The sequence below is a fragment of the Protopterus annectens genome, chromosome 4.part0, assembly GCF_019279795.1.
Source record: "Protopterus annectens isolate FY-2018-M chromosome 4.part0, PAN1.0, whole genome shotgun sequence".
NCBI classification, from domain to species: domain Eukaryota; kingdom Metazoa; phylum Chordata; order Ceratodontiformes; family Protopteridae; genus Protopterus; species Protopterus annectens.
Window position 1 is genome coordinate 8,599,888 of NC_056733.1, and position 13,229 is coordinate 8,613,116.

The 13,229-nt window shown below is 36.1% G+C and overlaps 1 protein-coding gene across 2 annotated transcripts in view; it reads left to right on the forward strand.

The window, feature by feature from the left end:
* ADAP2 (ArfGAP with dual PH domains 2) overlaps positions 1 to 13,229 on the forward strand; it is a 977,426-nt gene that overhangs the window by 807,193 nt on the left and 157,004 nt on the right. For both annotated transcript variants that reach the window (XM_044068045.1, XM_044068044.1), the window contains one exon: positions 9,987 to 10,049. In XM_044068045.1, coding sequence (XP_043923980.1) covers positions 9,987 to 10,049 — 63 coding nt within the window. The remainder of the gene's footprint in view (positions 1 to 9,986; positions 10,050 to 13,229) is intronic.

Below are 13,229 nucleotides of genomic sequence, written 5' to 3' on the forward strand. Positions count from 1 at the left end.
GAAGATCAGATGAGAAGGCAAGAAATGTGGAAAAGTCATAATTATAGTTTCAAGTACAGAAAACTCCTGGAACAATCTTGTGCCAGTCAGGATTTGATGCAGGAATGGTTAAGGAGGGGTGAATTTAAACCAAAAGATGTAAGGTTAATGTTAGTGGCCCAGGATAATGACTACAAACATATTGGTTTACAAAATCCATTGAACATGTGGGAGAAGCAAATGCAGGTTCTGTAAAAACAAAACTGGAAACAATCGCACATCTTGTTGCTGGGTGTAGTACGCTAATGACAGAGGGCCTGTATACAAAAAAGCATAATAATGTGGCAAGACTGTTGCATTGGGAATTGTGCCAACATTCAAATACTGAAGTAGCTGAGAAGCATTAGAAACATGAATTACAAAGCATTACAGAGAATGATGAACTTTATATCACATGGGCTTACCCGTTACCAACAGTTCAAAAATAGATGTGAGAAAACCAGATCTAGTAGTACATGAAAAGAAGAAAAAAGTAGCATTGATAATTGAATTTGCTCCATTCCTGTCATGGTATTAAAAACAAAAAAGACTTGAAGAAATTAAACTGTGAGTTTTCGCTTAGCATCCAGTAATGTAACACCACTGCTGAACTGGTCTAGCTGATTGGACAGAAGACATTCTGCTGCAGTCTGGTATTTAGATCTTGAGTCACTCCTAGTTCAAAGGCAACTGAGATGATAAAAATCTTTAATTTTGGAGGGAATGGCAGATGGGGAGCTACTTCATTTTATTGTGAAGATTTTCTGAAATCCAACCAGAACTTTCAGTGATAAAGTTCATAGCTTGACTAGGCCTAAAATCAGCAATAGTAACGTTTTTACTTTATTAAGGTAAATAGCAATGAAAAGACGGTCACATACCTGAATTTACAAGAGTTTTCTGTAAGCAGAGTAGTTTGTAGACAGGACCATAGATCTGAGACTAGAGGTTTTATACAAGATATTCCAAAACAGAGTGCATCAAATTGCTCATCTTCCACTGAGAATGATTAAGATATGACAATCCACAAAGTGAAGCCAGCAACGCCAAATGATACATAAGTGACCAATCGTATTAACAAAAAATAACCCAAGCACACAAAAACAAGTCCAGTCTCATATTAAAAGACTTCACCAGTTACATCTGATGAAATCTTTTCTGAAGAAACTGTTCCTGGTTTTGTGTGCTTGGACCATTGTTTTGTAAATAAAATTGGTCATTCGTGTCTGACCTGGTGCTGGCTGTTCTCTGGATTTTCACATATTTAATAAAAGGCCCATAATGGGTCTTACAATTGTGTAATTTGTAGCTGGGACTGGGGCATTTTTTGTAAGGACTGGGTAGAATAGCCTCATTCTTGTGAAGTTGGAGGTTACGCTTTAGACATTTATATGTTGTTGGAGATAATTTTGACTGGGTCATAGGCATACCTTTCAACTGGCCAGTTTTGCGGACTGTCCAGATTTTTGCTTAATTTTTCATATTAAAATGTGTGGTTTTCTGGAAGATCATTGAAGACTGAAGTCACTAAAAAATGACAGACATTTGAGTTTCAGGAAATGCATGCTAAGTATATAAATAGAATGTTTGTACTCCCTATAAAATCTTTAAGTTTAGTAAAATGACTTCTTCAGATTGTTGGAGACATAGTAAAGATGTAAAAGCTGATTAGATACACATCTCTATGGATTGTGAAAAATTAAATGTATAATGGGAAGAGATAAGTCTGTCTTTTAGGGGGTTATGGTCTGATAATTTTTCTTTAGATCAGTAATACTAATGAATGTTCCACTTCATGTATCTGTAAAAAACAAAGAACAAAAACTATTTTGGGCAGTCTTGTTAGGTGCCAGGAAAGTTATTACAAAAAATGGAACTCAAACTCAGTTCTTACATTCAAGAATTTAATCGAACTCAGTTGTTACATTCAAAGAATTTTTAAATTTAATGATAATATTATGTAAAACTGAAAAAAAGAAGTGTTCAGGATAAGATCAATAAATTGTACTAAGACCTTTAGTTGTTGGGATAACCTTGAAATGTTGCTATTATAATACCAAGACTGTTAATGTGTTACTTGTATAGGATTACCTTAGTGAGTCATTGCATTTTTATCACTGTATAAGAATATGTGAAGTTGACTTTCTTCCTTACTGTGTATATATTGTAACTATGTTAAATTAATAAACAAAAAAATGAACTGGTGAAGAAACAAAAAAGCGTTGACGAAACGGGAACCCTTAAATTCAGTTGAACGCAATTTGTTTATTATTTTAAAAGACAAGCATTTTCGCTTCTGCTATTGCAGAAGCTTCATCAGAACAGAAGAAACAGCGCCAAACTTCCCAAGTTTTAAATCCTCTTGGATCGTGATGTCACTTCCTTGGGATCAAGAATACAAATAGTCAACATAAAATACATATAAACAATTATATATATAACTAAAACATCATTTTACATTAGATATAAAAGTATAAAATCTCTACATTCAATTAATTCAATAATTATATTTTCTGCACTTCAAAACTCTGCTAAAAAAATCTGAATATCAACCTAATGTATTCTTTCCAAAAGCATTAGGATGTAGTTTAGTTTTATTATATAAAATTTATAATATATATAAAAAGAACAGTTGACTGCTTTAAAAAGCTTATATGCACACCCTGCCCTACACATAAAAAATAATGCAAGTAACCTATCTCAAATAACTTCTATACTTTAAAATAGAAGCAATATTACAAGACTCATTTAACCCGGGTTCAGAAAAAGCATCAAGTAGAATTTGCCATTCTAGCTCTCTTGTTTCTAAAACAAGTGACTGAGGTCCACCCCTGATTCCCAATGTAACATGGTCAATTCCCATAAAATGGAAGCTATGTCCCGGGTGACTCAAGATGTGTTTAGATAAAGCATTGTCACATCTCTTATTTTTTATGGCATAACTGTGCTGGTAAATCCGGTCCCGTAACCTACGGTCCGTCTTCCCTATATAAAACATCGGGCAGCAATCACAGAAAGCAACATAAACGACAGATTTGGTGTTACAATTTATCCTATGATTTATGATGTATTTCTTTTCTCTAACAGTAAATGAGTTCCCCATTCTCAAGGAGTTACACCAATTACAGGCACCACAAATAAAAGTGCCTTTTTGTCTAGTAAACATGTTTACAGTTCCACTCCTCTGTAAAAGTTCCTTTAAATTACAACCTCTTTTAAAAATAATAACAGGATGTGTACCCAATACATTTAATAATGCAGAATTGTTCTGAATAAAGTGCCAATTCTTTCTAATGGTGGAACACATCTCACCTGCAAATCTATTGTATGTCAAAACAAAACTTGTCTTAAAGTCAGATCCATGAATGTTATCGTCAACAATAGTATCAGTGGCAGTATTAACCCCATTAGTCAAACTTGATACAGTTTCAGTCAATTGAGTGATCCCCTGTTTGTTATGATTAAGTATGGGCTGGTAAAAACCATTATCCCTTTTAAAGGAGACCTCTGTGACCAAGCTGTCGATAAGGGCCTCGGGGTATCCCCTATTCATAAACATAACTTTCAAGGTGACACATTCCTGTTTGAATGCATCACTCATACTACACATACGGGCTGCCCTCACAAGTTGCCCTTTGACAATAGATCTTTTTTGTTATGGTGGATGGTTGCTGGAGAAGTGCAAAAAAGAATTGCAATAAGTGGGTTTCCTGTAAATTGATGACTGGAACCGAGAATTCCTAAAATCTTTTGTCACCTTAACATCAAGATAGTCAATTTCACTATTTGAAAAGTGGTGAGTGAATTTTAAGAAAGAAGTGGTCTCGTTCATATAATTAATTAAAGACAAAGCATCGTCTTTACCCCCTAGGAATAAAATGAACACGTTGTCTAAAAAACGCGTGTACAATTTTATTATGCTTTTAAACCGGGGTTGGTTTAGGAGAAATGTTTTCTCCCAGTATGCCACGAAGAGATTGGCTACACTTCCCCCACAAGGCAAACCCATAGCTATCCCTTGTTTTTGCAGGTAATAGGAGTTGTCAAAAATGAAGAAATTGGAAGATGTCCAACAAGAACGTCACCACATCAATCTCAACCCTGGGGGCGTTGAAACTCAATAACATCAATTCGACCCATTCAACCGCTTCCTGGTGTGGTATCGAGGTGTAAAGGTCCACAACATCGATGGTAAGGAAGTTTGCTGCTGGGTCGAACACGATGTCATTGATTGATTTCAAAAACGACCAAGAGTCTTTACAAATCTCAGGTATTGACCGCAAATATTTAGAAATAATGCTATCGACAAGTCTAGAGCATGGATTAGTAATAGAACATCTACCATCCACCATTGCATGCATCGGTGGATTAACCAGGTCTTTATGGATTTTAGGGATCTCAAACATAACAGGAACCCTAGGGAATGAGATATTAATAAAATTGTAGGTATCAATATCAATCTTGCCTTCAATAAGCAAGTCCCTAAAGTACCCTTTAATTTTGTTATGGGACCCAGCCATCTCATTAAGAGAAGAGTTTGCGTAAGCAGGAGAATTCAACACAGACAACATTCTATTAGTGTAATCAGTTTTATCAAAAATAACTAAACCCCCTCCTTTATCCGGTTTAATAACCCTCACAGACATACCACATAGGCTGTTTAAAGCCAACAGTTGGTCAGGTGAGATATTACTCCAGTTATCCAACCATTTAATGGAATTAAAGAGGTGTCTAAAATCCAGATCACAGACACTCTCAAATACAAACAAGTTAGGGTGCAAGGGGGGGTTAAATGTACTTAGCAATTTAAGTGAAGAGCCTTCCTTATGTATATCATTATTGAAAAAAACTTTTAAGTTTAGTCTATGCACAAAGCATTTCAAGTCCAATAATGTTTTAGGAAGGCTTAACCTATTTTCTGGAACAAATGGTTTCTCTTTTGCTAAGTACATTTAACCCCCCCTTGCACCCTAACTTGTTTGTATTTGAGAGTATCTGTGATCTGGATTTTAGACACCTCTTTAATTCCATTAAATGGTTGGATAACCGGAGTAATATCTCACCTGACCAACTGTTGGCTTTAAACAGCCTATGTGGTATGTCTGTGAGGGTTATTAAACCGGATAAAGGAGGGGGTTTAGTTATTTTTGATAAAACTGATTACACTAATAGAATGTTGTCTGTGTTGAATTCTCCTGCTTACGCAAACTCTTCTCTTAATGAGATGGCTGGGTCCCATAACAAAATTAAAGGGTACTTTAGGGATTTGCTTATTGAAGGCAAGATTGATATTGATACCTACAATTTTATTAATATCTCATTCCCTAGGGTTCCTGTTATGTTTGGGATCCCTAAAATCCATAAAGACCTGGTTAATCCACCGATGCATGCATTGGTGGATGGTAGATGTTCTATTACTAATCCATGCTCTAGACTTGTCGATAGCATTATTTCTAAATATTTGCGGTCAATACCTGAGATTTGTAAAGACTCTTGGTCGTTTTTGAAATCAATCAATGACATCGTGTTCGACCCAGCAGCAAACTTCCTTACCATCGATGTTGTGGACCTTTACACCTCGATACCACACCAGGAAGCGGTTGAATGGGTCGAATTGATGTTATTGAGTTTCAACGCCCCCAGGGTTGAGATTGATGTGGTGACGTTCTTGTTGGACATCATCCTGTCTTCCAATTTCTTCATTTTTGACAACTCCTATTACCTGCAAAAACAAGGGATAGCTATGGGTTCGCCTTGTGGGGGAAGTGTAGCCAATCTCTTCGTGGCATACTGGGAGAAAACATTTCTCCTAAACCAACCCCGGTTTAAAAGCGTAATAAAATTGTACACGCGTTTTTTAGACGACGTGTTCATTTTATTCCTAGGGGGTGAAGACGATGCTTTGTCTTTAATTAATTATATGAACGAGACCACTTCTTTCTTAAAATTCACTCACCACTTTTCAAATAGTGAAATTGACTATCTTGATGTTAAGGTGACAAAAGATTTTAGGAATTCTCGGTTCCAGTCATCAATTTACAGGAAACCCACTTATTGCAATTCTTTTTTGCACTTCTCCAGCAACCATCCACCAAAACAAAAAAGATCTATTGTCAAAGGGCAACTCGTGAGGGCGGCCCGTATGTGTAGTATGAGTGATGCATTCAAACAGGAATGCGTCACCTTGAAAGTTATGTTTATGAATAGGGGATACCCCAAGGCCCTTATCGACAGCTTGGTCACAGAGGTCTCCTTTAAAAGGGATAATGGTTTTTACCAGCCCATACTTAATCATAACAAACAGGGGATCACTCAATTGACTGAAACTGTATCAAGTTTGACTAATGGGGTTAATACTGCCACTGATACTATTGTTGACGATAACATTCATGGATCTGACTTTAAGACAAGTTTTGTTTTGACATACAATAGATTTGCAGGTCAGATGTGTTCCATCATTAGAAAGAATTGGCACTTTATTCAGAACAATTCTGCATTATTAAATGTATTGGGTACACATCCTGTTATTATTTTTAAAAGAGGTTGTAATTTAAAGGAACTTTTACAGCGGAGTGGAACTGTAAACATGTTTACTAGACAAAAAGGCACTTTTATTTGTGGTGCCTGTAATTGGTGTAACTTCTTGAGAATGGGGAACTGATTTACTGTTAGAGAAAAGAAATACATCATAAATCATAGGATAAATTGTAACACCAAATCTGTCGTTTATGTTGCTTTCTGTGATTGCTGCCCGGTGTTTTATATAGGGAAGACGGATCGTAGGTTACGGGACCGGATTTACCAGCACAGTTATGCCATAAAAAATAAGAGATGTGACAATGCTTTATCTAAACACATCTTGAGTCACCCGGGACATAGCTTCCATTTTATGGGAATTGACCATGTTACATTGGGAATCAGGGGTGGACCTCAGTCACTTGTTTTAGAAACAAGAGAGCTAGAATGGCAAATTCTACTTGATGCTTTTTCTGAACCCGGGTTAAATGAGTCTTGTAATATTGCTTCTATTTTAAAGTATAGAAGTTATTTGAGATAGGTTACTTGCATTATTTTTTATGTGTAGGGCAGGGTGTGCATATAAGCTTTTTAAAGCAGTCAACTGTTCTTTTTATATATATTATAAATTTTATATAATAAAACTAAACTACATCCTAATGCTTTTGGAAAGAATACAATAGGTTGATATTCAGATTTTTTTAGCAGAGTTTTGAAGTGCAGAAAATATAATTATTGAATTAATTGAATGTAGGGATTTTATACTTTTATATCTAATGTAAAATGATGTTTTAGTTATATATATAATTGTTTATATGTATTTTATGTTGACTATTTGTATTCTTGATCCCAAGGAAGTGACATCACGATCCAAGAGGATTTAAAACTTGGGAAGTTTGGTGCTGTTTCTTCTGTAATGAAGCTTCTGCAATAGCAGAAGCGAAAACGCTTGTCTTTTAAAATAATAAACAAATTGCGTTCAACTGAATTTAAGGGTTCCTGTTTCGTCAACGCTTTTTTGTTTCTTCACGTTAAATTAATAAAAATTTTCTAAAAAAAAAAAAAAAAAAAAAAAAAGGAAAAAAGAAATTCATGCTAATGCAAAACCTGTTATTCTATCTTCTTTCTAAGTTTATAAATAGTTAAAATATCTGTCTGATTTTGTCCCACATTATTTTTGGCTTTATCAAGAATTCTTACACTAAGAGATTAGGAAGTGTGGTCTCTCGATTTATGTGCAGTGGTTAACCTAAAGAGAGACAACTTAAAGAGAGACCGTCAAAAGTACTGACAGTGTAATATTCAGGCTACATGCTGCTTGTGACACGTGATTAATGTAGGACCAGAAAAGTTACTGGTGGTCTTAGATGTCTAAAATCAAATGTGCAAGAGAAGGATGTTGAGAAGGGTCAACAAGTAATAACAGTGGATGCAGTGGGACCTTTTAAAGCAAGAAGTCGTGAAAAGAAGAAATAAAAATAGTTTTAAAGCTTTTGTTGATAGATTGATGAGCTTCGAAGAGGGAGGAGTGTAAAATTGTGAGATGGACAGCAAGAATAAAAAGTTGATAAAGGGTTATAGGAAGACTGAAATGTATTTTTTTATTTTAAATAAAAGTATTTATGAAGAGAGAAGTCATGCAGTTTGTTTACATTATGGCTTTGTATCCTGAAAGATGACAATGCCCCAAAGTGTCATATAACAAAAGCATTTGGAATGTAGTGTAGAATTACTGTCTTGTTACTTCCTGCAGTTATCAGGCACACATCTTTAAACAGTATCAACATAATCTACCACAGGTGCATGTCCACATTTTTCACTTTGTATCCTGAAAGACGACCATGCCCCAAAGTGTCATATCACAAAAGCATTTGGAATGTAGTGTAGAATTACTGTCTTCATGTTTATGGCCTTGTTACTTCCTTGCTGTTGTCAAGCACACATCTTTAAACAGTATCAATGCAATCTACTACAGGTACATGTCCACATTTTTCACTGACAGATACTAGTTTGCACTGACAGCTGTTCTGTATTATCCCACTTTTCCATTTTTCATTGCTACCCACTGGGTTTTACCTGTATATGTATAATTTATATCAGCCCCATCCACAGGATAACAAAAGGTAAATCCCAGCCCCAATCTGAGGTTAACAAAAGGTAATCCTTTTTTACTTAGTGTTCACTCCTTCACCAGTATGTCAGGTAAGAATTGTACTGGACCCACAATAGATGCTTTTTTTTAAGTAATGTTCTTATTTAAAGTCTGAGGAAGGCACAACATCAGTATACAGAACTGGCGCCAGCATTTTGTGTTTTTAAGGCTTTATGGTTTGTGTTACTTTATGCCTTGCACTATTTTTTTTTTTTAAAGACAATGTTCTGAATGAGATATCAGTATCTTGTACTTTTACTTCTGTGATAATGGACTTAGAATTGTCTAGATTATTGTAAAGCTCCTATTATTTTGCTTAACTGAATTCTGCCTCATTTACAAAGTATCAGTGCTGCAAAAGAGGAAACTGGAGGAAAACCAATTAATGGATGGCTTTGTTTGTTTTACTGAATAAATGGGGCTGCGTATAATATTAACAGGGCTGCATTAACATTAGCTTACTGGTAGACGATGCTGGAATGCTGTGTGTGACATCAGCCACACAGTATTCTGGCTGTGTGTGTGTATGTATGTATGTGACTGAGCATTGTCTGTGGAGTGAATAAGGAAATGAATGAAAGACTGACAGACAGATACCATCATACAACAGAAGGTAGTGATAAAAATAAGCAAAGCGTATGTCTTTCTTCGAATGGCAAGAACAGGGCAGACAGCTGACATGTAGTATTTGCTTCTTAAAAAGAACTTGGGGGGAAAATCTGGGTCACTGAATGCCTCCATCAGTTTTCAGGGTGCTATGTCAGGAAAACATTACTGTGGCAAGGCTAGCTACCCAGCAGTGTGAACAATGGTTCTAGAAGAGTGTGACTGTTGATGTGACACCCTGATCCCATGTGCAAAATGGAAAAACAGGGTGATGGGTGGATGGATGGATGAATGAATGGAAGGATATCTAAAAAAAATCCATGCTTTGCTGTTGGTGTCCCAAACACTGTGTTATCAGGGTATAGAAAAAGTTACATGTGTCTCTTATATGAAGGAAGCCACTCCATCCATACAGTGAATAAAATTTCTTCATACAAAGGTAAAGATGTACTGTCTTCTACGAATATTAGTAACTGTATTTCTGTTAAAATAACAACCATAGTGGCAGTATAATTTTTGTGTCTGCATCACAGTTGCCAGGCAGACTCTGTATGAGACGTCTTTTACTCACATGTTGCATAAAAATACACTGAAAGGTTTTAAATGGGAGTTCTGCATAATAGTTGAGATGTGTGTACTGCACTGAACCTTATGCCATATCATTAACTACTATATTACTATGTCTTTTTTTCAGCTTATTCCAAGAATAACAAGGAAATATTTAAAAGAAGGTTACATGGAGAAAACTGGCCCAAAGGTAGGTCACAATGCTCACTGCTACACTGTATGCAGTAGTTTTGTAGCAGTAAAAGTCAGTGAAACCCTTGTTGTAGTAAAAATCGATTAAACCCATCAAGAGTAGAGCACATTTCCTCATTTAGCGGCATTGGGATCCACACCCTGTCTTCAGGCTCTGCATTTCATGTATTTATGAACAACAAGATCTCTGTTCTTAGTTATGTGTGCATCGATCCATTGGCTGATAATCTGTTACATGCACAGTGGTAAGTAAAATAATTAGGACGCATTGTTTGGGAGCACATATCTGAAATGGTGTAACATAATTTGTCACAGCAGTTGCTGATGTGTGGATCTCTGTTAAAAAATTAGAAAGTCTGATTATTATATTATTAAAATTGTCTTCATACCACATGTTTATGTATTTCATATATTTGTAGTTAATGAATTAACTTTTAGTTAAAGTAGGTGATTTGCATTCGCAAATATTTGTAGGTACTGACCAGGCTTAAGTCTCTGATTGGTTAATCTATTTATTTTAGTATCTAGTTTTCACACTTTATAAAAAATATTTTTAATGCTGAGCTTTTGAAGTAGATATTCCAATTTGGTCTATTTATTGTGATCAGCAATCTGATAATGATGTACCTCCCATGAAAAAGTGATTAAACTCCCAGTCAGTTTCATACAGGTGCACTGGCAGCTAGGAAGGCCATTAAAAACTTAGTGTTTGGGTACATATTTATGGATTTCACCAACAACCAAATGCCGAAAACACAGAAACATACAAACATTTTTTAAACAAAGCCTTCCTTCATATTCCCAAGACAAACAGGTTACTTGTTGAGGTGTGTAAAGATTAGCACAGTTCTGTTACTTATGCTGTGAAACTGCTGTAAAATTAAGCAGACTTGATCCTGTTTTGGGATTGTGTGATCTTACCAAGAGACATGTTTGGTAGACAGCTTTGCTATACTGCATGTCAAAAATCTAAATTACATAGATTTCTATTATCCTTGTTTGCTTAACACTGGAAGTATGTTTCCACTCTACATCTGCAGCACTGAAAGCAACAAGACCGCATGGTGATGACTGTAATGAATAGGGACAAATCTGTAGAGAGATGCCATTTGTTAAATGTGGCATACAGATGTCACTGGGGGATAGTCCAGTGGCACCTGTGGCATAACAGATGTCACTGGACTGTCGCCAACCTTTAATTTGTTGTCTGCTTAACACCAGCTTTTTAGTTTCTTGGAATATGTTAGTCAGTTAAAATGTAGAAAATGACTATACAAGGGATGAAATTCTTATAGGGTGATGTAGGTATCCTTAGTATGGGTATCGTGGATGTTTAGGTGTTTTCTCGGACGTACTTGCCATTTGCATTATGTGTTCTTGCAAAATGCTTATTTGCAGGAGATTTGGCAAGTTCATATTTTTATTTTTATGAAGTTTTTAATAAAGGATAATAAGTGATATACAAAAACAAAGCTCCTGCTTCCACATGCAACCGGTTGTGACATCATTTGTTTGCACAAATATCAGATTTAAAATTGCACGTCATCCTGTTGTCCACCGTACGTGAAAACATTTACTGTTGTTCAGTGGAATGTTGTGGCACGTCCAGCTTACAAAGCATCTCTTCACTCAACCATCCCCTAATTCATTGTGCTTCTGATATTAGAGTGAGAAGTGCATGACTGACTGCACTTGTGTTAGTGACCAGATTGTGACTCTCTCATCCTTCCATGTAATTCTATGGCTAGTGGGTGATTCGGATATCCTTCAGCTCACTTCTTTTATCCATCAGTAACTTAGGCATCCTTTCACTCAATTCTGTTACCAGTCAGTGTTTCAGGCATTCCTCACTTCCATGGTCAGTCAGTCTCTGAAGCATCCAAACATTAACCTCCATGGCCAGTCAGTGACTCAGACATCCTTCCATTTACCTCTAGGGTTGGTCATTGACTCAAGCATTCCTTCACTCCCCTCTGTCAGAAATCAGTGACACTGCATCTTTCCACTCACCTTCATGGTCAGTCAGTGCCTGACTTGGGTACTTCTGTACTCATTTATTTTGCCAGTCAGTGATTGAGGCACCCTTTCACTCACCTCCACATGCTGTCAGTGAGTCAGACAGCAGCCCACTCACCCCTATAGCCAGTCAATGACTCGGGTATCCTTCTAGTCAACTTTTGGCCAGTCAGTAACATACATGTTATGAAAAGTGTTATGAACAGACAGGTGTGAAGCATCAGACATGCTCTGTTTTAGAAGACGGCTATTAGTACGTCTGCAGGCTAACTCCCCACCATCATGACAGGGAATCCATGTTAAAGCAACATTCAGCAATGTGAATCCATGTTAATGCAACATTCATTAATTAGAATGCAGTGTTCTGTATTATCCAGTACAATCACTCATATCTCCAGTTGTGTTATAATGTCCTTTCCCAACAAAATAATATTAACCTTTCAGCATATTAGTATTTTGTAGCATTCCATACATATTTCACAATATTTTAACCTACAAGGAAATAAAAATGGATTGCCCTACTGTTTATAAACTTCCAGATCATGCCTAAAATTATGTAATGGTCTTACGCAGAATGTTTATCTTTCAAAGATAAATGAGTGTCTACAGAGAGAAGCAGACTCCTTTCTGATGTGGTAATTTGTTTTTCAAAAGGAAACAAAGGCTTCATAGTTGCTGGACAACTCTTTGCACTTTGTTATTTTGTTATATGTCAGTGGAGAAATGCAGGGAGTATTCCACATTCGGTCCAGATTTCCAAATAAAGATTTTTTAAAGACTATCATAGGAGTGCATTTAGTACAAACAAAACTGTAGACTGGGATACAAGGCTAATCCATAGGAAGCAGTTTATATTACCTTGGAGCAGATTCCATTAATGAAAATGCAGCTTATTACTGTCTATATGAAGTACTAATGAAGAGCAATGTATTTACAATACTAAAAGTCTTTATTTGAGATTTTGGACTTTATAATTGTTACCATTAATATCACAGTAGTATTTGGAGTATATAATTTAAATATACCAATTCCTAGCTACAGGAAGTTGCATGCCATGTGGTACACATTGTAGATTGACGTTAATCAGAAGCTGTTCAGCAGTGACCCAACACATGCAGCTGCTACTCTCACCACTGAGGAGATGGTGTGTGTGTGTGTGTGT